General features: G+C 60.4%; 1 protein-coding gene across 1 annotated transcript; it reads right to left on the bottom strand.

Moving 5' to 3' along the window:
- Positions 1-1,111: 1,111 nt before the first annotated feature.
- On the bottom strand, positions 1,112-25,805 carry KIF19 (kinesin family member 19; the record flags this gene model as incomplete). Its single annotated transcript, XM_082860265.1, has 20 exons — positions 1,112-1,242; positions 1,475-1,634; positions 1,846-2,243; positions 2,888-2,984; positions 3,149-3,254; positions 3,505-3,638; positions 4,110-4,231; positions 4,329-4,599; positions 5,172-5,370; positions 5,476-5,650; positions 6,311-6,476; positions 7,709-7,831; positions 9,174-9,320; positions 10,699-10,893; positions 11,215-11,340; positions 12,386-12,522; positions 12,781-12,868; positions 13,501-13,611; positions 23,948-24,028; positions 25,767-25,805. The coding sequence occupies 20 exons, from the start codon at positions 25,803-25,805 to the stop codon at positions 1,112-1,114; spliced, it is 3,006 nt and encodes a 1,001-aa protein (XP_082716391.1).
- Between the last annotated feature and the right edge of the window lie 758 nt (positions 25,806-26,563).

The following is a 26,563-nucleotide window of genomic DNA, read 5'->3' as shown; positions in this document are numbered from 1 at the left end:
CTGAGGGGTGGTAGACCAGATGCCTGGTTTAAGGAGCTGATTTCATGCTGACTTGAAGGTAACACTCGGGAGAATAAACCAATGCTCAGAGAGGCGAGGGGATGATTAAACCACCCAGTTCATGGGTAAAAGCCGTCCAAGGAGGGCTGCACAGGTCAGGGGCTCCCCATCTTTCTTTAGCTTTTCCCTGAGGGCCGCACCTCCACAGGGAACAGGGCAGGTAGAAGCATCCAACTGGTCACGGCACTGGGTACCACTGTGGGAGCTTCTCACCCTGAAGCTGGGGGGCTTAGCTGAGCAACTTCTGAGTCCCGACTTGCAGGGGCAACCACTTCATTTGGCTTGTGGACCACCCCAAGTCTCTGGCCTCTCCTGGGAGGGGGTCTGGGGAGGGGGGAAGGCTGGGGGGAGGGGATGTGAATGGGCTTATAGCCCCGCCCTTCCTGGGGAAAGACCTCAGGGTCTAGAGGAAAACTGCTTTCCCCCAGGTGTTTGTAGGTTGGTGCTGTACAACCAGCCAGAGGGCACTAGGGGGTGGTGGTGGTGGTGGGAGGGGAGTTGGGTTGAATCTTAATCAGTCATGGCCACCCCACATTTCAGACAAGGTCTAGTTTGCAACACAACCATCAAGACTCAAACGGGATTTTATTGTTAAAAAGGGGGCTTGGTGGGGGCGGAAGCCACTGCTAAGTAACAAAACCAGATTCCCTCCCCGACCCCAAGCACAGCATGGGAATGTTCCTGCCCCAGATGTGGGCCCAGAAGCCCTGTCCCATTAACAGTTCCCTCCCCCGCATTTCTGAGGCCAAGTCGGGCCACAGGTCTCGGAACGGGGTTTTGGCAGCAGGGTTTTCTGTCCAGGGCTGGGAGGCCAGGGAGCCCTGCCATCCCGGCCGTGCCGCCTGGGCTCACCTCCCTTTCCCAGTGGCACCGCAAGCACGGAAGTGCTGGGCAGGCACCCTCACCGTTCCCGGGTCTCAGGAGCCCCCGCCTCCTGAGATCCTGAGCTCCTGCTCACAGGGCACCCCCGTCTGCCCAGCCTCCATCTCCCATTTCCTGCTACACCCCATGCAGTCTTGGGGGCAGGAGGGCCGGTTCCAGGCAGGGCCCCTCAGTTATGTTGGAAGCGTCCATCTTTGCCATGGGTGCTTGTGCCATGGGGCAGGCGGGGCCCCCGGGTAGCCCATTGGGAAACACCAGCTGGGTTGGAGGGGACAGCGAGGGGTGAGGAGTCCCCAGGGCCTGCAACAGGGGAAGGGCCACGAGCAGTGCTTTAGGAATGCCCCTCCGTCCCCTCTGATCACCCAGTGGCTTTGAACTCCCTAGGGGCACAGCCCCAAGGTGCCAGCCCCACAAATATTCTTCAAGAACCCTGTTTCCAGCAAGCGGCAGCCATAGGGCAGGGAGCTCCACATGCTTCCTCCCTGGGCTGACCAAGCGCTCCCCTCCCATTCCCTCCTTTGCTGGTACTGACCTGTGTTCTGGCTTGGAGGGAGTTTGACCTTGGCCATAGGCAGGGAGACCTTTCCCAGATGCCGGGTACCAGAGGCTGGGTGCCCGCACACTTGCACCCTGTGGTCCGAGATGCTCTGCGCGGGATGGGGCCCCAGGAGGTGTGTCTTGGGGCGGGAGAGCTGTGTTGGTTGAAGAGCAGTGACGTGAGGTGGGAGCCGCATGCGGATCTGATGCAGGGGTCTGCCCCGGCAGCTATGCCAGCTTGGGGGGATACGGCATGGAGGGTGGTGCACAGCTAGGGGTACCCTGGGGCCGCTGGACAATCCAGCCCTCAGAGCCCCACCAGCAAGGCAGGGGCCCAGACCCCCCAGTCCTTGTCCCTGGACTCACCCCTTGCCCTGTGACCTCAAAGGACTGTGACCTCCGCTTCCTCCTCTTTGCCTCCAGCAACTCCTCCCGTTTCTTGCTCAGGCTTTTCTTCTGGCCACGCAGCCAGGGCCCGGGGCCATCGCCACGATGCTCGACGGCCCGGGATGGGGCCTCACCCGTGCTGCTGGACAGGTTGTCCTCACTGGCAGCGTGCTGCAGCATGGGGCTGGGTGGCCGCTTGCAGGCCAGCAGGCCGGGTGGCCGCGCGTCGTCAGCCTCGCTCAGCGAGTGCAGGGACAGGCTGCTGCGCTCCATGCTGGGTGCCAGCAGGTGGCGCCCCTCGGCGCCCAGGGCCCGAGAGCGTCGCCGGGCAGCCTTCACCGAGATGCACTTGGTGTCCGTCAGGATCTCCTTCCTCTCTGCGGCGGGACAAAGGAGCACCCAACCGGGGATGAAGGCCACATATTCCTCCCCCTCCTGCACCTCCAACACCCCTTCTCTGCCAAAGCATCCCCCCTTGCTTGCTGTTTAAGAAACTTTGGGCAAGTTTCTGAGCCTTACTTTCATCTGTAAACTGGGGATGGTAAAACTAACCCCACTGGCTTGTGAGGATTTTTTTTTTTTTTTTTTGGCCGAGCCGTAGTTCCCCGACCAGGGATCGAACCCATGCTCCCTGCAGTGGAAGCGCAGAGTCTTAACCACTAGACCGCCAGGGAAGCCCCAGGTTATGAGGAGTAACTGAGATAACGGGCATAGCCTATGGCCAGGGCGTAGGGGCTCGGTCTATATTTGCTCTTACAATTATTTCTGAGTGGGAAGGTGGGGCGTGATCCTAAGCGCCATGTGTTCCCCATTCCGGTTTCTGATTGTGCCCCCAGCTTTGTGTGGACAGAGCAGGTCGTTAATCCTCTCTGGGCACTGGTGCCTCTCTTTCTAGAACGGTCAGCACCCGACGCATGGGTGTACTTAGCAGTGCAGAGGGAAGGAAGGGGCTCTGGGCTGGGTGATCTGAGCAGTTTGGACGATGCCAGGCTCAGGCTGACAGGGTGGGCAGGGGGCACACCTTTGCAGGACAAAGGGATCTCTGACAGGTTCTCACTGCTGTCAGGGGAGGAGTTGATCCGGCCGCTCAGGCTGCCCAGGCTGTCCTGAGTGGGGGCCTGTGAGACGAATTGGTTGGGAAGAGAAGCCACTGGACACAGCAGGGACCCTATGTCCCCAGGGGGCTGTTTTGGAAAGGCTCCATCCCAACCACTGGGTGTCCACCCTGGTGCTCCCACCTGCAGCAGAGGAGCCCATCGGGCCAGCGGCGCTCAGTGCTCACCTCCTGCGTCACCAGGCTGCCAATCTGGATGGGGGGTGGGGTGGGCACAGAGGAGCTCTTCACCTGCCAGGCCCCGGAACTGGCCTTGGACACGTGGTTGGCTTCACTGAGGTTGGCAGAGGAGGATGGGCATCTGTTGGCCAGGCTGGCCCCACTGCGGTCCCACCCCCACCCTAGGGGGAGCTGTGTGTAAAGGGAGAGGGGACCCCGAAGTCCCGGCTCCAGACCTGTGCCACCCCCCCCTTTCGCTCCTGCTCCATCCCCCCCGGAAGCCCTAATCTGGGCTGGCATCTCTGGGACACAGCCCGTGGTGGCTCAGGCAGGAAGGACTGGCAGACAGTGGCCCCTGGCCTCACCTCTCTGTGCTGATCGGAGGCAGGAGGCTGCCCTGCAGGAGCTGGGCTTCGGAGCTCAGCGTCTTCACGCTCTCTGGGTCAGACTCTGGGGTCGGCAAGGTTCCTGCTCTGCTAATTCTGGGCAAGGAGCTGTCCTGGGGAGGTGGGGAAGGGGCAGTCAGAAGACCTGGTCCTGGGCCGGGTAACAGCACAGGGTGACAAAGGCACACAGGGTGTCTGGGGCTGTACTAGGGGCTGGGAGCCCCAGAGGGCAGTGGGCTTGTTCTCGGTCCCCAGGGACAAGCTGTGGTAGGCCAGGCATCCCCCGTGGCACTGCCTGGTGGCCTGGTCTCCTGGGAGGGCGTCTGGGGCCATTTGTCATATCTCAGATAGCCAAACCTGACCTTCAGACCCTGGGTGGGGACAAGTGCCAGAGAAGAATACGCCGAGAAAGGAGGCTTACTCAGGCTTGGCAAGCCTTTGGGTGGGATAAGAAGGAAGGAGTCAGCTCCCTGGGGACCAGCCAGCCTGGTCCCACCGCCATATGCCAACGACCTGCACGCACTGCCCTGGCCATCGGCCCCTCCCTTAGCGCGTGTGCGCGTGCTCAGGCCCGAGGCGCCCACCTGCAGGGCCCCAGAGGCCACGCGGTCCATGATGGCGGCCCGCTCCAGGCTGCCCTCGTCCTGCGCTCGCACGTACACGTCGTACAGCTCCTGCAGGCGCTGCGGGACGGCCAAGCTGTAGTCTGCCAGGGGAGGGGCAGGGCTCAGCGCGTGCCCTCGGGCCCTCCGCGGGTCGATGGGGCCCGTGGGCGGCTCGGACGCGCGGGGCGCGGGCCCTACCGTCGATGATCTGCCGCTGGCCCTGGATGATCTCGTCGCAGAGGCTGCGGTGCTGCTCCAGGCGGCGCAGGGCCTCGCGGCGGTGGCGCAGCGCGCCGTCGCGGAGCAGCGCGTGCGACTGCATCTCCGTGTTCTCCACCTCGAGCTCGTGCACGCGGCACAGCAGGCTGAGCACCTCGCGCTGCTCCTCGGAGCCGATGCGCCGCGGCAGCGTCTCCTCTAGGCGCCGGCCGCGCGCGCGCAGCTCTCGGCAGCGCTGCTCCAGCGTCAGCTGGGGACCAAGCGGGGTGAGGGCCAGGCGGGCTCTCGCCCACCGCTGAGCCTGTCCCCGCGCCTCCAGTCCCCGGACTCTGGGCTCCCGGCTGAAGCCCCGTTCCGAGGCCCACCCTCGAAGCTGCCTCTCGGGCCTTGCAACCAGGGGCTGCCCCTGAGGGGCCCGTCTCTGCCTACCTTCTTGCCGTCCTGACCACAACCCATCCCTGGAACCAGCTCCGTGGATCTGCTGAGCCCCAGCCCAGCTGATGCCCTCAGGGCTCACGGTACCCTGAAACCCCCTGGCCAGGATATGCTCCAGAACAGAGGGCAGAGATCTGGAAAATCCTAATTATGATATTGGCTACCATTTTTTGAGTCCTTGGTATGTGAAAGGCATTTGTTTAATCTTCCCAACAACCCTACTAGGGCTGGCTACTCCCGTCTTACAGATGAGTAAGAGAGGCACAAAGAGGTGAAGGAGTTCAGTGAGGTCACAGGGGATTTGTGGCCTGAGCTCCCAGCTCCCAGGCCTCCCCCAGCCCCTTCCTGCTGGGGCCTCTCAAACCCACTCTCCCAAACCCCAGGCACCTTCTGCTTTCGCAGCTTCTTCTGCTCCCCCGTCAGGGCAGCGATGCTCTCCCGGGCGCAGGCCACCTCAAGGGGCTCCAGGATGTCTGGCTGGTCATCGCCTGTGTCCGAGTCCTTCTCACTGTCGTCCTTGGTGTAGGACTCCTTGCGTTGCTCCTCCCTCCACTTGAGTGCCCTGCGTGACTTCTCGTGCTCCCAGCTGCCGCAGCCCCACCCCCGAGGGAGACCCGGGATTCAGGCCACGGTGGGAGGCACGGTATGCACCTCCAGCTCCCAGCCCCAGTCCCAGGCCGGGGGTGCTCACCCTGCAATGGTGAGCAGGTGGCGGGAGGTGTCGATCTGCACCTCCATGGCGTGGTTCTCCAGCTCCAGCAGGTGTCTCCGCACGTCCATCTGCTCCTGGAAGGCGCTGATGAGCTGCTCCCGCAGCTGTCCCATCTCAGCCTGCTCACCCTTCTCGCTGTGCAGCTGGACCTTGGCTGGCCATTGAACGGCAGGTGGGGGAGGTCAGTGGAGGAGGAAGGGTCAGGCCAGGAAAGTCTGGGCTACCTGGGGCCCTCCCCTCTCTTTCTTCCCAAAAGACTTCCTATGCAAGCACCTCCCCAGAAAGACCTCCTAGATTACCACAGCCCTCCCACATCCCACTTCTGCATTGTGTCTTCAGGCTATGACCCAAAGGTGATTCTCAGCTTCTCTGTATGAACTGGGCTTCCGCCAGCCTTTAGAGCACCTTTCTGTCAACTAATAAAAGGTGCCCTTTAGACACTTTGGAAAATCATCATAGCAAATACATAAAGTATATGAGCTCTGTATCCCTTCTGGCGATGCCAGGCACAGTCTCGGAGCCCCGCACTGCAGCCCCGAGAGTGACACCCCACACAGCTAAATGCCCACGTGCCACTCACTCGTGTGATACCACCTAACCCTCAGGTCGAGTCTCTGAAGCAGAGATCGCGATTCCATTTGACAATTGAAGGACTGAAGGCCCAAGAGTGGTTGATGACTAGCCCAAGGCTACCCAGCCAGAAAGAATCTGAGTCTAGCTTTGAACCCGGCCCTGCGTGACCCCTGAGCGATTTGAGACGGCCTGGACGGGCTTCGGGAGACGGGCTCCCACTAACACAGACCCACACGCACACCTTGGATGTGGCAGATGTCGCCCCGCTCCAGCCGGCCGTGGGCCTGGCCCCGCCCACCCTGCTTGTCCATCTTGCACTTGAGTCTCTCGATCTCGCCCCGCAGGTCGGCGATGATGCTGGTGTACTGCGCGATGTGGTAGGAGACGTTGAGCAGGTTCTGCTTCACCTGTGGGGATGGGAGGGGCGCAGGTACGGTCACCTGGACGCCGGGGCCTGCCTGCGGCTTCCTCTTTTCTCTTTCTTACCCCTAATCTTTCTGACAGTAATGGCCTCCTTGCCTCTGACCCTACAACCTCTCGACACTGCGTGCCTCCGCCGGAGGCGTACTCCCAAAATGCTGCCTCCCCTGCTCAACCTTCGGTGGCTCCCTACTGCTGGGGGAATGCCCTAATCCCCCCCCACTCTCTCTAGATTTCCTTTTGACTCACTGCTCCATCAGGAACATTCTGCTCCAGCCGAGGAACCATCCCACTTGCCACATTCCCACCACCGACACCATCTCCTTCCTGCCTCTGGAACCTCTACCCTTACTGCTGCCTCTCTTCCTAAATTTCCTCCCCATCCTGTTTCCCTCTCACAGTCTCCAAAGAGCTACAGGGGATCCCACCAGCACCCCCATCCCCGATCGTTGGCATCATTTCCTGCTGTTAATAATATTCTGAACTGTCAATTCAGAGTATTATTATTACCTGTCTCCTCCCATCATTCAGTTCCTTGAGGGCTGGGATAAAGCATAAAGTGCCTGGAACAATGGCTGGCGAATCGTAGTGTCGGAGAGTGTTCACGAAATTCTGTCTTAGAATTCCCACCCCTCTACCCACACAGTGGAAACAAACGTCCTAACAGATAGTGGGGATTCTGACACGTTCACCGGCGAGGGTGAGAACGTGGGCTTGGAAACCAGGCAGACACAGCCCTAGTCTCAGCGTCATCACTGCCCTGGGACAGGGAGGTCACTTAACTCCCTTCAGCCTCATTTTCCTCAGCTGTGAAACGGGGACAGAAATAACGCCTGCCTCATTTGAGGATCAGATGAGATGATTTGATAAAGGCATAAGTGCGTAGTAACGGTCACCTCTGTCTGTTAGGATTAGGGGCTTTGGAAAGGTAAACATCTGACTGGGTATCTGAAGATGAAAAGGGGAAGATGGAAGGGGATGACGGGGCTCGGGGCGCACAGACCTTGCAGGAGAAGAAGGGGACTCTCAAGGGCTGTGGGCTTCCCGGCAGGCAACAGGGAAGGGCACAGGGGTGACACTGGACTGGGGAGTGGGGCCAGTGCAATGGTGGCTGGTTCCAGAGAATGTGCGGTGCCGTGGCAGGGACTGGAATCAGTCCAGGGGCTCGAATCTTGGCCCAGGAAGGCGGGCCCTGGGGGACAGACCAGGGGTCCCTCACCCTGGTCTTGATGTTCTTGGCCCGGCCAGCGTAGGTCAGGGTGTTCCGGGATTCCTCGAAGGCACTGCTCGCTGGGCTGATGTGGGCGATCATCACCGTGCGGCTGTTTCCCCCCAGGGAATCCTGGATGGGGCCGAGGGCAGGCTGTGGTCAGCAGGACCCTGCCTTTCTTCACGCTGCTCCTGCCAGGCTGCTCGTGATGCCCTTGTGGTGTGTGTGTGTGTGTGTGTGTGTGTTTCCCTCTATCTCACACTCACACACACACACACACACACGCACACTCTCACAGCCGCTGGTGCCAAGCATCACAGGACTCTCCCCTCCTCCTCTGCTGTCCCCCCTTCTTCCCTCTTCCAGCTTCTTCGCCAAAGTTCGTATCCAGGTCAGGGTCTCCCGGCTTCCCTTCTCCTCCCCTCATACGTGAGAACGAGGAAAGGCAGAGGCCTGATTGGCTGGGAACCAGAGGGGGAAGAGCCCCGTGGGGCCCTGGGCCCCTCCCCCATCCCCTCTGGCTTCCCAGGTCCCCCTTTATCCGACTGCTGGTGGCGCTGTTGTCTTGGCTGGAGTGAGGGGGGTGATGGGGACCTCTGCATGAAGGTTGAATTTGGCCTGTGGCCACCGCCTCCCTTGCCCTGGGCTTGCCGTGCCCTCCTGGACAGACAGAGAGTGCACAGCGGGGCTGCGGGCTTGGGGGGAGACAAAGCCCTTGGCCGCAGCAGTTACCAGCTGGGCGACTCCGCAAGCTCCATCACCTCTCTAATCCTCAGATTCCTTGGGTTTCGAGGGTGGCAGGAATTAACTGTCCTACCTCCCAGGCTGTAAGTGCAGTGATGCTGGCAGGCCGATTGAGTTACCTGCAGCTCTGCTATCGGCGCAGACAGACCTCTGCTGGGACCCTACGTCCAGCACTTACTAGTGTGAGGCCTTGGGAAGGTTACTTAGCCTCCTAGTGCCTCGGTTTCCTCATCTGCAAATGGAAATAGTCATCCCCTAACTCAGACTCGCTGACAAGATGAAAGGGACCGAGAAGGGGTTGCTGAGGCAACGAACACAGAGCCCAGCCAGGAGCGGGGCCTCCCCGACAGCAGCCTCTGGGAGCCCTGATGCTGACTGACCACCTGAACCCCCAAATCCAGACGACCCCCCAGTTCCCCTAGACCCACAGCCCTGGGCTGGGGGGTCAGATGCAGCCCTTTTCCCTCCCTGCTGCCCAGTCTTTGGTGAGAGTCACCAGATAACATACAAGACACCCAGTGAAATCTGAATTTTGGATAAATAACAAGTGGGTTTTTGTTTTTTGTTTTTTAGTATAAGTATGTCCCAAAGATGGCATGGGACATACTTATACCCAAACAGATTTTGTTTATTTGAAATTCACACGCAGCCGGGCGTCCTGTACCTTTCCTTGTGGCGCTGGCGGCCCCGCCCTGGGGGCCCAGGCGCTGGGCCCGGCGGCAGGTCGTACCTTCAGGAGCCGGGTGAGCTTGCTGTCACGATAGTTGATGTACTTGTTGCTGCTCTTGTCACTCAGCGCGTTGATGCAGTTGCCCAGGGCCAGCAGCGAGCGATTGATGTGGGCCCCCTCTTTCATGCGCTGCCCACGGTTCTGTGTCTGGGGGGGGCGAGCAGTGGGTGTGACTCCCTGCCCCGGGCCATCCTGAGTTGTAAACCCCTCCCTCTCCCCCGGGGCCCTGCAAGGGAGAGATGCTGAGGGCCTGGTCCCACCCTCTGTCGGGGGGTGGGGGGGGTCACGGAGGGCTTTCGAGAAGGTCAGAGAACCGGAAGGCCTCTGAACAAGAGGGGGGACAAGAGGCTTCTGAGGGCTGAGACCCTGGCACGTCATCTGCCCCGCGGCACAGCTAAGGCAGCGCCGAGAATGCGATGGAGGTGGGTCGTGGCTTCCCAGGCAGCTTAGCTGAGAGCCGGCCCGGCCACGGGCATGGCAGCAGGCGTGGCCATGGGCACACGGCTCTAGAGGGTGCGCCAGGCTTCAGGGAGGGAAGAGGGAAGTTTGTGTGTGTGTGTGGAGGGGGGGAGTGAGTGTGTGTGAATTGCATGTGTATATGTGATAGCATGTATGTGTGTATAAGAAAGTCTGTGAGTGAGGAAATGGGTTGAGGTGTACGTAAGTGGGTGTGAGAGCAGGACAGTGTCAAGTCCCAGGAGGCTCTGCCTACAGCCGCCCTCGGGAGACGTCTTTGCCCAGCCTGGTGAAGCTGGGACCCACTCACTCCAGTGGCCGCGGGGCACACCCTCTCCCCCCGCGGGGAGCTGGCTGCTCCCCTGTACTCCTCCTCCAGGAAGCCCTCAGGCCTTTACTGGAAGAGAGGGGTGTGTTTCTCCAACCCCACCCTGTTTAAACCAACCCCACACGTTCAAACCAACCCCACACGTTCAAACACAAGCCCTGTTACATCTCCCTGGCGCTGTCCTGTCCCTTGCATTTGCTTCAGTGCTAACGGTGACATCACGCAGCCCCAGCACTCACGTGACCCTGAAACCTCCAAGTTTGCCCGCAGGAGGGGGCGCAGGGCCAGGCGGACAGGGCTTAGTGATGGGGGACAAATGCTGAGAAATGGGTGCTGGACCTTTTTCTCTCCCTGATGTGGTTGGCAAGGGCCCCCTCCCGGGCTCTGCCCAGGGTGCCCCCAGTCGGGGGACGTTGTTTCCCCCCTGCCCCAGCTCCTCATTGGGCCCATTCATTCTCTTGCCTGTTCCCCGCTCCTCCGGGGCAGCCACTGTCTCCTTCCCTGGAGAAATCCCCACGCTCCCAGGCCCCTTCCCACAAACAGCCCTTGTGTGCTTCCCCAGGGTCCCCCCCATCCTTCTTGCTCATCGGAGACATTCCTCAGTCCCTTCCCCTCGGGGTCCCCCTCATCCCCGCCCTCCCTGGGACAGTCCCCACCCTCACCCCTTGGGGAGCTGGGCGGCCAGCATCCCTGCCCTGCCCCCCAGGCTTTCTCCCCAGCCCCACGGGGAGCTAGCCTCACCTGGGAGGCCCGCTCCGAGCCAGCCAGGTCGATCATGAACAGGCGGCCCTGCCGCACCTCCTGCAGGACGTTCTTGACCCGGCTGCGCTGGCGCACGGCCACCTGGAGCACGGCATGGGAGCGGGAGGACGTCTGGTTGGCGGCCGTGGGCTCCTGGGTCCTCTGCCGGTTCCCCTTCAACAGCAGCTGCATGATCTGGGTGGGTGGGGACAGGGGAGGGAGGCCACTCCTGGGGACCCGTGAGGATGCTCCCATGTCCTGCAGCTGAGAGGTTGGGAAGGGGCCCAGGCAGGGGTGGTCGGCCCCCTGGGTGCTGCGGGGCCTGGGAGGTCAGGGTCTGTCTGTAAACTGGGAGGCTGGTTGCCTGGTCAGCCCCCAGGGTCTGCTGGCTGGGGGTGTGTCATCCAGGATTCTCTGTGTCTGCCCCAGCCCCAGCCCAGCTGCGTGGGCAGCTGCTCCCTCCCACCCATCCCCACCCTCCCCGGGAGGTTAGTGTCCCTCCCTACTGCGACTCGCCTCTTTGGCATTGACGGTGGAGACCTCGGTGATCCCGGCCACCTGGATCACCCCTTTGGAGTCCTCCCTCAGCTCCAGGTACCCCAGGGCAGGGTTCAGCAGGTCCCGGATCATCTCATTGTAGATCTGATGGGCCAGGTTGGGAGGGGCAGGGGACAGATGTTAACGGGAGACCAAGGAAGGGCAGGAGGTTCAGGCAATGGCCAGGTTCTCTGTCCCTCCCGAGAGCTCCAGGCTCCTCTCAGGGAAACCCTGGTTAAGGAGGAAGACCCCTTCCTTCCTATGGGGTGGGCGTAGGGGGCTTCAGCACCCGGAGGGAAACATGGGGCTGCCAGAGGCAAGGGTGCAGAGGCATCAGAACCACACGGAACAGGCTGGCCAGGCCCGGGACGGGGGATGGGGCCTGACCCACGGCCGAGCCCTGTTTGTTGCTAGGCAACCCATACTCGACCTTCACCTGCTCCCACCTCGCAGGCCCCCAGAGTGCATCTTGCTGGCTGAGTCAACGCCACGCTGGCTGGAGCAGCTGCTGGCAGCACTGCCTCGCTGCCCTTCCTGAGCTGTCACCCGGGAGATTATCAGCTCCCGGAGGGAGCCGGAGAGGCCAGGAGCCAGATGGCGTCTAGCCTGCTGGCTCTCCTGCCTCTTCTGGCCTCTGTGTGTCCCCACCACCACCGCCTGGCCACCCTCGCTGACCCCTCATTGCCTGGTGGTAGCCCTCATACAGGTGGGCATCAGAGGCTGTGGCAAGAGAGCGAAGGCTGGCAGTTCCCACCTGTACCTATAGACACTGAGTGCCTGCATGTAGCCCGGCAGGGCAGACAGGGTTGGCTTTCAGGAGTGTGCCCGGGAGGATGGCGTCTGGGAGGACGGCTGAGGTCTGTGCTCCGCGACAAGGCTACTTTGGAGTGTGGCACAACGGGCACGGCTCGGCTTTGAAGCCCTGGGGTCCTGAGTTTGAATCCCTGCTCCCTCACTTACTGTGTGACCTCGATCTAGTTGCCTAACCTCTCTGAGCCTCAGTTTTTATAAAGTGAGGCCAACCATATGCACATGGGAGAGCAGCAGCAATGAGCACCCCAGGAAACTGCCCCGTGACAGGGAGGTGAGCCAGCCCGGTCCTATGGGCCTCTTGTCCAAGCCCACGGGACAGGGTGGAGGGAGGACCCACCTCCAGGTAGGACATGGACACCTCATATTCCATGTCATTGCTGGTCTCCTCAATGGCACAGAAGAGGTCATTGAGGGTCCGAACGTAGATGCCGGGCTCATGATCTGTGCCCAGCATGGTGTAGGTTTTCCCGCAGCCTGGGGCAGAGCAGGGCGGCGGGTGAGCAGGGGCTCCTGGCAAACCTGGGTCTGTCCTCAAGGCTGGACCCTCCCAGATGGCCAGGGAGGTGGGGGGAAGGGGACAAGATGGCATCCTTGGCTGGCGATGGGGCCACATCCTCGGACCCTGCTCCGGTTGGGGCCAGACTAGCTCGGCGGTGGAGGGCAAGGGGGCTTGATTCTCAGAGGGGACAACCAGGGCACACAGTCCTCTCCGTGGGCTGGGCTCCCCCTCACCTGTGGGGCCATAGGCAAAGACAGTGGCATTGTAGCCTGAGATGACGCCTTCAATGAGGCTCTTGGTGGTGGCCTGATACACCATCTCCTGCAGGAAAGAGGAGACCCGTCAGGGGCCTGGACACAGGCAGGGCAGAGCACACAGGCCCACAGGCACATCCTGGCTCCCAACAGAAGCAGCTCTGTCCCTGGAGCCCTCGGCCCCAGAGAAGTGGGGGTGGGAAGTGGGGAATGGATGTCTCTGCTTTCACCCCATGGGGGGATGCCAGCCTGAAAGAGAGCTCAGGACACCTGAGACGCCTCCCCCCACAGCCGGCTCCCAGCCCCCAGCCCCGAGGACGCACGCATTACATCTGCCGCTGGGAGCATCCCGCAGATGGGCAAGACGGGGGTCCCTGGGAGGGTGTCAGCTTCCCGTAGCTCCCCTCCCAGCACCAGATGGGCTTCAAGCACTCTCCTCCAGCTCCCATAGGGGCCACCTGTGGGGTGTGCCGTGTGGGTCCCCGTGTAGGTTGGCCTCTGCGTGCTGACCGGGGCGTGTCCACGCAGGAGGATCTGAATGCACCACGCAGGCACACGCACACTTGCTCGTGTGGGGAGACAGCAAGTGATGGAAGGAAGGCTGAAGGTCGGTGGCAGGGTCCCCCAAGGACTCCCTCCTGAGGGGGTCAAAGGGCAGAGAGAGGATCTTGTGTGTCCCTGGGCCCAGGCCCCCCTCACCTGGGTGGCAGTGAAGTCAAAGGCCACGTCGAATAGGTAGGACTTCTCCCGGGAGCGATGCGCCCGCAGGATGTCATCGGGGTCTTCCATTGGGTCCATAAGAACTATCATCTGCAAAGGTACCCGAGGGGAGGCTGGTGGTCACCCGGGAGCCCCAGGCCCATACCAATGTCAGCACTGACCACTGACCTCACCCCTCCTCACTCAAGACATGGGAGGGAGTGGGGACGACGCTCTGTGTCCGGGAACGCCGGGGCCAAGAGGTAAACTGAGTCCTGATAAAGGACAAGGCACTGAGGGGGATGGGCTGTCCTAGAGCCACCCAAGGTCGCAGAGACAGTGATGCAGCCCCTTTCCTGGGTCAGCAGGGGAGCCAGGGCCAGTGACAGCCCGAAGAGGACTTGAGAGCAGACAAGGCATGAGGGGCAGCCCCTTGGAGGGGAAGAGGGAGCTGACTGACAGAGGAGGCTGGCTTGGGAGCCCGGCCCGGCTCCATGGACCTGGGAGATCCACATGGGTCCCTGTCGGTGCACCCCCGTCCAGCACCAGGATTCAGAAGGCCCAGTGCCGGGAGGACCACAGCCTTGGAACTCCCACCAGACTCCTCCCAATAGGTACACAGCTGTGCTCACTGCGTCTAAACTGGCCAAAGACCCCTGGGGTCCCAGCAGGGCCCCCTTCTGGGATTCTCAATGGAGGAGGGAAGAAGGAAGAGGTAAGACAGCTCCCTAGGAGGCCCGACCCAGGACCCTCACCCAGAGGTCTTATCCAATCAGATGGGATTCCAGGTAAGCCAGTTAGAGGGGATGCTCCAGACAGGCTGGGCTGGGGCTTTGTGCAGGGAAAGAATGAGGCCACTGACTGAGGCCCCCTCACAGCCTGCCAGAGGCTGGGTGGCCATGGTGAGCTGAGTGCAGTGTGTCGGGGCCTGCGGCTGTACCTGCGGTGCCCACCTGTCCCCAGCCACCACCTCAGGGCTTCAGCCCCAGTGCCCTGTAAGCTTGTCCCAGGTTCCAGTTCCAGGCTCGGGCCCTAACGCCAGCAGCAGGAGCCCTGATCAAGTTTCAGACCCAAATGAAGATACACCCGCCCACAAGTCCCCAGGTGTGGGTCCCAGTGGAACGCAATGGAACTTGACCAAATGTACAGCTCTCACCCCCGGTGCCAGAACTCCTGTGCATACCGGCAGCGCCAGCGGCCTGAGGGCCACCCTCTAGGGACCTTTGATGCAGGAGTGGGTGAGCTGTGTGCACTGAAGCCCATCACCCACAGATCACCTTCAAGTGACCTCTGGGCACTGCCAAGTTCATGGCACCGTCGGCATTTGGTTCTTTTGACATCCAGGCTCCTGAATCAGGACATTGTCAGCACAGCTGCTATGATCCCCTCTTAAAGAGGGCGTTGGGGCTTCCCTGGTGGCGCAGTGGTTGAGAGTCCGCCTGCCGATGCGGGGGACGCGGGTTCGTGCCCCGGTCCGGGAGGGTCCCACATGCCGCGGAGCAGCTGGGCCCGTGAGCCATGGCCGCTGAGCCTGCGCGTCCGGAGCCTGTGCTCTGCAACGGGAGAGGCCACAGCAGTGAGAGGCCCACGCAAAAAAAAAAAAAAAAAAAAGAGGGCTTTGTCTGGGTCTCCATCTGTCTGGGCCCCAGCCTGCGCCCCACCCTTCAAAGCATCACCCCCATCCTGGTCCACTCTGGCATACAATGGAGCCCTTGTGCCCCTCAGCCAGGTGAATTGGAGCTGAGCCGCGGAGGGCTGGGGTGGGGTGGGGCGCTGTGGGCTGCACAGGGAGTTCAGGCCGGGTGACCACGACTGCTGGGCACCTTCTATGGACCAGGCATTAAGCGGGGCCCCCGAGGAGAGAGAGAAAATGAAATGTGGTTTCCTGCCTCTGACATCACAGTGGAGTGGGGAACAGATCACTGTAATAACAAGCGCCGGGCTCCAGGAGGCAATCAGGGCACAGAGGAGGGGCATGTGATCCGTGATGCAGGTTTTCCCCTGCAGGAGGGCTTGCTGGAAGAGGTGGCACCAGCACTGAGTCTTTCTTTTTTTTTTAAAGTTTATTTACTTATTTTATTTTTGGCCGCGTTGGGTCTTCGTTGCTGCACGCGGGCTTTCTCTATTTGTGGCGATCGGGGGCTACTCTTCGTTGTGGCGCGCGGGCTTCTCATTGCGGTGGCTTCTCCTGTTGCAGAGCATGGGCTCTAGGTGCGCGGGCTTCAGTAGTTGTGGCACACAGGCTTCAGTAGTTGTGGCTCGCGGGCTACACAGCACAGGCTCAGTAGTTGTGGCGCACAGGCTTAGTTGCTCCGCAGCGTGTGGGATCTTCCCGGACCAGGGCTCGAACCCGTATCCCCTGCACTGGCAGGCGGATTCTTAACCACTGCACCACCAGGGAAGTCCCCAGCACTGAGTCTTAAAGGATGAGTAAGAGTTGGCTGAGGAATGCGAGGTGAGGAAAGCAGACGAGGGAAAAGCATTAGCAAGGCCACGAGGTGAGAGGCAGGCTGTGGGCAGACGGCCTCGGCTCCGAATCACTGGCGATTCTTATGAGAAAGGCAGGGATTTTTCCTCCCATCCCCTCTGCCAGGAATCTCGACAGCACAGACCCAAGATGGCCACAGAAGGAGACGCTGGGACCCCTCTGTGAGCACATGCTGCCCCCGCTCTGGGAGGCTCCTGTCCGTCCTAAATGTCACCCAGGCTGGCACCCAGCATGTGCCCGAGGAACGTTTTCTCAACAAGGCTGCACGGAGGGCGCTCTGAATGTCCCATATGCAGTGCTACGTGCTTTGCACACACTCTCTCATTTTCCCCCACAGCTTAGAGGCACTCGTATCATCTCAGCATCATCATGAGGAATCAGACTGGTACCCAGAAGCTGCAATGCCAAGTACAGAGCTAGTTGGATTCAGAGCTGTTGGGTTCCAGAACCCAGGCCCCCAACCACCAGACCTCCCGCCCCTGCCTCTGGACCAACAGCTGCCTTCCTGGGGCCTGTCCTGGTTGAACTGTGTCCTCCCCAAATTCAAATATTAAAGTCCAATCCCGCAGTCCCTCAGAATGTGACCTTATTTAAAAAGAGGGTTGTTGTAGCTATGATCGGTTAAGTTAGGGTGCGGTCCCTTTATAAGGACTGGTGGTGTCCTTATAAAAAGGGGAAATTTGGACACAGACACGCGTGGCGGGAAGATGACGGGAAGAGACACAGGGAGAAGATGGCCATCTGCACGCCGAGGACAGAGGCCTGGAACAAATTCTCCTTTGCAGCCTCAGAAGGAGCCAGCCCTTCAGACTCCTGGCCACAGAACCGCGAATGAACGTATTTCTGTTGTTTAAGCCGCCCAACGTGTGGTACTTGGTTCCAGCATCCTTACAAATTGATACACTACTGGAGGCAGGCTCCTGCCTCAGCTCTGAGGGGGTGGGCTAGTCTGGGAGCTCTCTTTCACAATTCCCTGCATCTTCTATTTTTTTAAATTAATTAATTTTATTTTTTTTGGCTGCGTTGGGTCTTTGTTGCTGCGCGCGGGCTTTCTCTAGTTGCGGCGAGCGGGGGCTACTCTCGTTGCGGTGGCTTCTCTTGTTGCGGAGCACGGGCTCTAGGCGCACGGGCTTCAGCAGTTGTGGCTCGCGGGCTCAGTAGTTGTGGCGTGCAGGCTTAGTTGCTCCGTGGCATGTGGGATCTTCCCGGACCAGGGCTCAAAGCCGTGTCCCCTGCCTTGGCAGGTGGATTCCTAACCACTGTGCAACCAGGGAAGCCCCTCTGCATCTTAAATGTTCATGCCTGTGGCATGCTGGGCACCTGACTCTGGGAGGTTTCAAGGGCCACGCTGACCACACAGGATGCACAGGGCCCTCCCGATGCTGGCGGGATGGTGGAAGGCAGGGCCGGGAGTGGGGAAGGTGGGTGGCGCACGGCAGGGCTCTGTCCCCACTGGTCCAGGCCTGCTAGCTCAGCAGAGGCCCCCGGGCTTGACCTCTCCCTGCCCCCACTGCCTCCACCTCCAGACGTGTTTTTCATTCAATGCTGAATGACCTTTCCACGGTTCTAGCTTTGGGCCTGGAAACCCAAGACCCGCAAGGGAAGTAGGGGGCCTCAGGCTCGGGGGAGGGTGTCATCCATAGCCTGTGTCCCCATTAGGGACCAGGCTCCTCGCCCGCATCTCCTAGGTGAGAAATACCGTGAACAAAGCGTGTCGGGAGTTCTTCCGCTGCACACCGCTAGCTGCTGGGCTTTGACCGGCTTTGCAGTTTTAACCGCTTCTTTCTGGCCTCCAACCGGTAAACTGAGACCAGGGTTTCACAGTCTTGGCACTGTTGACACTTTGGGCTGGATCGTTGTTATCAGGACTTGTCCGGTGTGTTGTAGGATGTTTAGATGTTTAGCAGCAGCCCTGGTCTCTACCCGCTAGAGGCCAGGGTGCAGCCTCCTCCCGAATGTCCCCTGGGGAGAAAATCGCCCCCAGCTGAAAACCTCTGGCCTAGACTATTCCTCCTCAAGCCTTCAAACTGGGAGCGAAGATCTCCGGGGAAGGGGATGTGCAAGTTGGGTTCAGGTTCCATACTGCTGTGTGACCTCGGGAAAACTGCACCACCTCTCTGGGCCTCAAGTGCTTCCCAGTTGGAAGTCTGGGAGGACCAACAAGGCCATAGCCTTGAGAGAAGAAATCATGCCAGCACTCCTCGCCTACTCAGGAAGCCCCAGCAGAGAACGGGCATCTGGGGAGGCCCCAGCCTAGGAGACATCATTTCCAGTCCCGGGAGCTGAGCCCATAGCTCCTGTATTCTCAGGGTGTAAACAGGACACAGTGAAACAAAAGCCTGATTCTAGGTGGCTATCACCCCTGTAAGGCTGTTTCTAGATTTTTGTTTGTTTTTTCTTTAAGAAGGAAAATTCATGGCTGGTCATAGTTCTAGTTGTAAAAGTACCACCTTGCGGGTACTCAAGAAAGGAGATTTTGATCTCAGGAAGGGTGTCCCTGGGCCCTGGCAGCCTTCAGGCTAGATGGAAAAGACCCGAATGCTGAGCTTATAAAGCCACCAAGGCCCAGCTGGCTGCTCAGGACAGAGCCACACCTGGCTGATGTCCTGGCCAGGCCTCCACCTGCCTACAGGACTCCGAGGACCCTGAGGCCTCGGGTGAGAGGACGTGTGACCAAGATCGTCTAGGGTTGCATCTCTCATGGGCCTATAGTGTCGCCCTGGGAGCTTGTTAAATACAGATTCCCAAGCACTACCCAGATTCACTGAATGAAAATCTCTGGGGAACTGGGCCCACAGATCTGCCTTTTTATCCTGCCCTCTTGCCTTGTACCCATTCAGGCACTCAGTAGAAGAATCCTTGCATCCTGGCAGCATTATTCATAATAGCCAAGAGGTAGGAAGCAACCCAAATGCCCATCAACTGATGAATGGGTCACCTAAACGCACAGTGACCATAGCCTGGGATAGTATCCAGCCACAGAAAGGAATAAAGTTCGAACCCAGGCTACAAGGCGGATGCAGCCTTTTTTTTTTTTTTTACTTTTTGGCTACACTGCATGGCTTGGGGGATCTCAGTGCCCCAACCAGGGATCAAAGCCCCGCCCCCTGCACTGGAAGCGTGGAGTCCTAACCACTGGACCGCCAGGGAAGGTCTTACAACGTGGATGAAACTCGAAAGCATTATGCTCAGTGATACAAGCCAGACATGAAGGACCACGTATTGTATGATTCCATTTCTACAAACTGTCCAGAACGGGCGAATCTATAGAGACGGAAAGTGGTTTCCTGGGGCCGGGAGGGGGCTGGGGAGATGGGCGGGGTGGTGGCTAAGGGTGGAGGGAAAGACTTCTTGAATCCTCTCCCAGTCACCCTCCTTTGGGGCTGCAGAACCAAGAAGCATCCAGATGGTGGGTGTGCACGGGGGGCTCCGCCCCCGGGCAGGTGAGTGGGGCTGAAAGCGCCCGGGCTGCTCCCACAACACCCACAGTCTCTGACTGCCGGCATCTGTCACCTTATACTTCATTCACCTTTCACAACAGCCTGCACTTGCGTGGCACAGCTCTCCCTTACGGGATTGCCTCTAATCCTCTCTCAACAGCTCTTGGGCTGGGCCGAGCAAGTTCTTTCTTTCTTTTTTAATTAATTAATTAATTATTTCTGGCTGCGTTGGGTCCTCGTTGCTGTGCGCGGGCTGTCTCTAGTTGCAGTGATCAGGGGCTACTCTTCGTTGCGGTGCGCGGGCTTCTCATTGCAGTGGCTTCTCTTGTTGCGGAGCACGGGCTCTAGGCTCACGGGCTTCAGTAGTTGTGGCTCGCGGGCTCAGTAGTTGTTGCCCACAGGCTTAGTTGCTCCGTGGCATGTGGGATCTTCCTGGACCAGGGCTTGAACCCGTGTCCCCTGCATTGGCAGGCGGATTCTTAACCACTGTGTCACCAGGGGAGTCCAACAGCAGAGCAGGTTCTTAACATACTGTCTTCTGATGAGGAAACGGAGACCAGGATCCGGAAGCCCCCTGGTGGCTCCTCCGATAGGACCCCGGGGCACGGGGCGGGGGTGACAGTTGGGCTTTGAACAGATAAAGGCTAACTGCGGGATCATGTATATGGTCAGGTGACTTAAGTCCTGTCGACAAGCATGGTCTGCAGGGCTGGGGGGAGGATCCGCAGGCTGCGGGCTCTGTGGGGGGAGGGAAGGGAGCCGTCTGTTCCGGAACTTCTGGGCCCCAGCGACCTCTCAGGCTGTCCCTACACCTTGCGGCCATCAGTGGCATCCCTGAGGGGTCTGGCGTCAGGGTCTATTCCTGGCCCAGATGCTATGAGACCAAGCTCCTACCTGACCCTTCCGTGAACACAAAGGTGTGGCCGTGACAGATTGGGGACCACCAGACAGGGAGCCCTGAAGCCAGAAGGGGGCGGGCAGGAGGTGGACCAGGGTTTCACTTACCTCTGGGGCCTGAAACCATCCCGTGTGTCAGCCCTGGAGATAAACTAACCTCTATTAAACGCTGACTGTGCGCCAGCTGCTGGGTAAGCACTGGGCATGCGTTAGCCCGTGAAGACTTCTAAGACGGCGCCGTGACAATGATCCCAAATCAGATGGGGCGATGGGGGTGGGTAAGACCACAGGCACCCGGACCACCTCGTGACAAATCCAAACCCTAACTCCGGCTTCCCCAGAATCCGGGCACACCGGCCCCTTGTCCCCAGAGGACACTCTGCCACGTGAGTGTCCACCTCTGCAAAGCTAGGGGAACAGTGTCTCCTTCATCTGCAGGAGGATGACGCCTAGCTCTAGGCAAGGCAGTCCTAGGACCCCGCACAGTGGCCCAAGCCAGTGGCTGGCTGAGGCCTCGGTCCACCTCTGCCCGCTCAGAACCCACCGACGGGTGGGCTTAGGCAGCATCGCCTCCCTGCTGACCACCAGGGGCCGGGCTTCAGTAGTGACCTCTGGGCTGCTGTGCTCGGCGGCTCCCGACCCGCTAGCCCGGGACAGCAGGAGCAGGGGTGAAGTAAGCCCTGCATCACAGAGGAGGCAGAGCCCAGAACCCCAGGCCGGCAGAGGCGGGGTTGGGGAGCCCTTCTGCGGGGCTGGGCCGTGACGGAGGGCCACAGCCAAGGGAGCAGGGGAAGCAGCGGGTCACGGGCAGATCCGCTTCCCAAGCACACGGCTCTTTAGCGGGGGCCGGGTGCTGTGTCGGATGCCTGGGCCCAGCTGCACCTTGGCTGGGAAAAGACTCGAAGGCCCTGCTGTCCTGGGGATGCTCCCAAACTCACCCTGCCAGCCCACCGGGCTCCAGACCTCAGGGAGAAGGACCAGAGCAGCTGGCCCATCAATGAGGCTGGCCAAGCCTGCAGCCCCCAGCCTCCCTCAGGGCCAGCGACGCAAGCCTGGATGGCCTGGGCCACAGAGAAGCCATGGGGGTCACCGGAGAAGGATGGAGGTCAGGGGGCAGGGCCTAGCCAGAGGGCGAGGCTATCCATTTTACTTTGTGGACGTCACCTTACTGGTCAGAGGGACGGAGCACCTGAGCGGCGGCTGGTTTTTCGGAGGTTCCCAGCCTGCCATTTGCTGTGGCTTCTCCCAAACTGCAGCCAGGCAAATGTATCTTTGGGGTTTTTGTTTGTTTTCTTTGGCCCCACCATGCAGAATCCCACGCGGGATCTTAGTTCCACGACCAGGGATCGAACCTGGGCCCCCTGCCGTGGAAGTGCAGAGTCTTAACCATTGGACCAAGGAAGTCCCAGGCAAGTGCATCTTTGAATCCAGCAGGGAGAGAAGATGCTGGGGGCCAGAAGCTTAGCGTTCTCCCTGCAGGGCCTGGAGCCCACACTGCTCAGACCACTCTTTCCATGTCTAAGCTGACAAAGGAGCAGCTCCGTTGGGACTGCCCAGCCCTTGGGACCTTCTCGGAGGCGCAGCTCGGCCTCCCTCTCCACTGGCAGGGACAGAAAGGAGCCAGTGTTTGCTGTGCGTGGGCACACAATGGGCTGTGCCCGGGACCAGAGCATTTCTCTCAGCATCAGTTAATATCTGTCAGCCCCCACGCCGGCTGGGAGCCAGGAGCGGCCCAGAGAGAGGGCATCATTGTTCCACCTCTGAGGACCTGATATCCTTGGGGACAAGTTGGACAAACAGGGAGTGGCCTTGCCTGGAAGGAGGTTTCTCCTCTCGAGTTCTCTGGCCGTTCATGGCTGGCCCCTCTCATCAGCCAATCCAGCAGCCCTGGGCACTCTCAGTCACTTATAGATGGTAACCCACAGCTATTAAATGCCTGCTGGGTACCACGCCCTGGGGAAGCACCGTGCATGTATTTGCGGCTGAGGACCCTCCAGAGGAGGCATTATGGTGACCGTCGCCACTTACAGAGGAGGCAGCTGAGGCTTCTGGAAGCAACCTGGCCCAGGCCACACAGCCGGTAAATGATGGAACCTACACTCCACGGCTGTTGTGGGCATCCATGCTGCCCCCACCAGGCCTTTAGATGGGTTCTTCCCAGCCCCCCGCTGCCTTCCTTCAGGCCTTTGAGGAAGGCTACCCTTTTCCAACCGGGCGCGGAGGAAGAGAAATCAGGAAGCTGGTGCTACCCAGCTCTGTTGTGGCCACAGCTCACTGAGGCTGAAGGAAGAGGCTGGGTGGGGTGAGCACTTGCCCCCAGGGACTCCGAGGCAGGCAGGCATCGCAGGCTTCGTCTACCTATGGTCTTCTTAACGTGGCCCTTGGGCTTCCTGAGTCCAGCCCGCCAGGCTCAAGGCCAGCAGGTGCCCACTTTACGCCTCTCTCTGCAATGCACTGCGCCGCCCTGACTCCTCTGACCTCCTAGCACATCCAGCCACCTGGATGAGCCTGGGCACTCAGGAGAAGCTAGCGGCGGCCACAGAGCAGAGGCAAGGGGTTGCTCTCGGGGTCCCCGGAGGCCATATCACCATGATGCTTCTACCCAGGGAGCAAGCCTGCCCCCACCACTGTGCCCGTCCCCACCCCAAACCTGAGTCAACTGCCTACCCCAAAAACCATTCTGGCCGTGGTCTACAGAGTGTGCGGCCTGGCTCCTGCCCACGCTGCCAACCTCATCTCACTCCTCTCGCCCCTTCTCTCTCTGGCTTGAACCACACTGGCCTTTTCTCCGTTACCCAAGTGTATCACAATCCCTCTCACCACAGGGCCTTTGCACATGCAAGTCCCTCTGGTTGAAATTTCTCCCTTCAGCACACTCCTAATGACCTCTTCTTCATCCCTCCTGTTTCAGCTCAAGCACCCTTTCTCAAGGAAGCCCTTCCTGACCTCTGGGTCTAGGTCAAGTTCCCTCTTATTCTCATATCTCCACACATTTCTTTGCAGCCCTTCTTGGCTACAAACTCATACGTTCATGATTCAGTTCTTTCATTTAAGTCTCATCTCCCTGCACTGGCAACGGAGGGAGGACAGGGTCTCTTCTGTTCACCGTGGTTTCCCGGCTCCTAGCACTGTCCCCAGCGTGTGTTGTGGGCACTCGATAAATATTTCTTGTCTCCTGTGTAGACGGAGGTGGGGCTTGCCCTGCCCACCTCATCATGTTGACAGGAGAACCAAGAGAGCAAATAGACATCCAAAGACTTTGCAAAACATGAACAGTCCGGAGGTGAGCATTAGCTCTAGACCCTATGAACACGTGCTCTACGGGTAGCAGACCCACTAAGGCGGGGAAGTCAAGTCATGGGTACACGGAAGGTGTGTGAATTTTTTCAGGGCTGGAGGGAGGGGCTCAAGCTCCCCCTCCCCCTCAGACCAGGGAAGCTTTTAGCTCTCCTTGGATCAATCTAGGGAGGCTTCCTGGAAGAAGGACTATGGTTTCCTTGATGATGTAGTCAATAGTACAGCCAAGCGTTCAGAGGGTAGAGGAAGGGCCCTTCCTGCCCCTACCAGGTGTGAGCAGACCTCTGCCCTGCCCTACAGCTCCCAGCCACACAGCCCCATGTACCTGCTCGTCTACTTTATGGGCGATGAGAGTGGCTCCTTCTTCCAGCTCCGCCACGCTGATGGGCCGGACCCGGAGCGCCACCTGGGAGGGAAGGCCAGATCCCTGGGATTAGATGCAGAGGGCTGTGCCGGGCCGCAGAGAGAAGGATGAGAGGACCCCAGGAATCCCCCCCTGGACCAGCCCCATGGGTTCCTCTCTGTTCAGCCATCCGAGCCTGGTTCATCTTAAGGAAAACTCAGTGGTTCAAGGCTACCCTCTAGGTCGAGGGTACCAGGTCCACAGACTGTGGGCTCGCTCTGAGTCTACGAACTTCCCAGGAGCCTGTGCCCCAGGGAGAGCCCCAGCGGAGAGAGCTGTCTGCTCCGCCAGGCTGCATCAGTCACACCCCAAACGAAGCACCTGCATCTCCCCTGGGCTTTGAACTTGGAGCTCCTGGCAGCGGAGCAGCCTGTCTGTGCGTCTGTGGACGACGTGCGCGGGAGGTGGGATGGGGGCCCGGGGGACATCCCCTCCTCGTGCTGACAACCAGTGACTGCATCCCACCCGAGGACAGTGCCATCGGAGGCTCCCACCTCCCTCTATCCTCCCGCCAGAGAGAGATGGTGGGTCTTCATCCTGGGCCTGGGTCTCCCCCCAGACGGGGCGCTGCTGCTTCTACTGATCAAGGGGAAATAGCTGCTCTTGTGGGGCACCAAGGTGGGTGTGTGGGTATAACTAACGGGCCCTCGTGCCAGGTAAGAACCCTTCACCCTCAGACGCACTTCACTGCCCGTCAGGCCGCCCACACCGGCCTCCTCGGCCAAACTCCACGGGTGGCAGGGAAGGCCCCTCCACCCCTGCCCCAGGGGCGCGCACAGCGCGCACCACACAGGCCAAGGTGAGCCATTTCCCAAAAGACAATTCTAAACTGCCAGAGAGGATGTTCCAGAGCCCCCCGGGCTTGCCTGGGGGCCCGGGGCTGAGGTTCGTCTTTGGAGCCGCGAGCTCACCCTACAGAGGCAGGGGTCTCTGGGGGCTTCATTATCCTCCAGTTACGTTACCACCCACCTGCTGGCGATGGCGGCCCTTTCCTGGATCTCAGAAGTTGGGGGTGGGGAGGGGGCTGGGAGAAAGCAGTGGCCTTGGGGTCACTGAGTCTTCCCCCATCACTCAGTCTGGCCCCCTGATAATCAGAAACCTGTCTTTGTCTCCACCTGTCTCCCGTGCCCCCCACTCACACCTCTTCCTCTGCCCCAGTCCCCGGGGCTAGGAGGGGCCATCTTGGTTGCCTCCAGCACTTCTCGGAAATGTTGAGTCCTTACTTGGGCGGCATCTGTGTTGCAACCCAATAACCAGCTACCTTCAACCCTGTACCAGCTCCTCTGGTACCTGGGGGCTCTTGTCTACCTACCTGTGATCCTCAAACCCTTTAAACTCCTGATGCCACCGGGCTGGCATGCCCTGGTTCACCAGGAAACTCCCACCTTCCTTCCCCGGGCAGGTAGGTCAAGCCCTCCCTGCCCCTGGCTTTTCGGGATCAGAGAACAGTGTTGTTCCAGAGCCCCATGTGCACAGGTGGGGGGTGGGGGGGCCCTGCTGGGAAGGTGTAAAGGGGGAGTGGGACTGAAGCCAGGCTAACTTTCCAGGCCTTAGCAGGGTGGCCATGATGCCCTCCTTCCTGACATGCACCACTCGGGGCAGGTTGCTCGGGACGCTCCCAGCCCCTGACCCTGAGTGTCCTCTTAGCGGGGGCACCCAGTACGGTCCGGAGGCCGCCCGAGGGTGTGGGTTCGGGGGACCAGGGACGGGGTCGAGGAGGGGGAGGTTGACGGGTTCTCACCATGAGTTGCTGGTCCTTGGAGTCCCCGCTGTCCTTCATGCTGGCGGCGGGTGGAAGGGCTCAGGCCGCGACAGCGGTCGTGGCCGAGCCGCAGCCCCACCGCCGCCGGCTCCCTCGCAGCCTCGCCTGCGCTGCTGCTGCCTGACAACCCGAAACCAACGACGCGCCCGCGGCCGAGGCCGCCGACAGGGAGGCGGGGCCGGGGGAGGGCCCCGACGGCGCCTCCCGCCTCCCGCGCCCCCGCCCCTCCGCGCTGCTGCCGAGGGGTGGCCGCCTCCGCCGGGGAGGCGCCCTAGGCTGCTCCGCTTTCCCGGCGAGTGTCCGCCTATGCGACCCTCCGGCCTTCGGCGCGGCCCTGCGTCCGTCCGTTTGGTAGCTCTCGGCGCCCCCTCCCCGCGCCCCGGGGCTCGTGGCCTGGGCTCCTCTTCCACGGCCCTCCAGGGGGCGCCCGTCCGGCCGCGTGGCTCGAGAGACAGACACGCTGCCTCCCGCTGGGGCCGCGAGCATCCTCTGCCGGCCTGTCTGTCTGTCTGTCTGACTCAGCGTCTCCAGGGCGGCGGCTGGCAGCCTTGTGTTTCCATGGGCGCTGCGTGCATCGTGGCTGTGGGTTCGTGTCGCTGGCGTGGTGTCTCCACCGCGTGTCCAATGACAGAGCGGGCAAAGAGTTGGCCCTTTGCCCCGGCTGCCCACCCGAGTGTGCAGGGGAGCATCTATGTCACTTGGGTTGTGTCACAGAAGAGCCCGCCTCTCAGTGTACCTCGCTAGCAAACCAGACCTGATCCGTAAACCCGGAATCT

This window comes from Leucopleurus acutus (assembly GCF_964270905.1).
Source record: "Leucopleurus acutus genome assembly, chromosome: 19".
Taxonomy (NCBI): Eukaryota; Metazoa; Chordata; class Mammalia; order Artiodactyla; family Delphinidae; genus Leucopleurus; species Leucopleurus acutus.
This window is presented reverse-complemented; position numbering and strand designations above follow the sequence as displayed.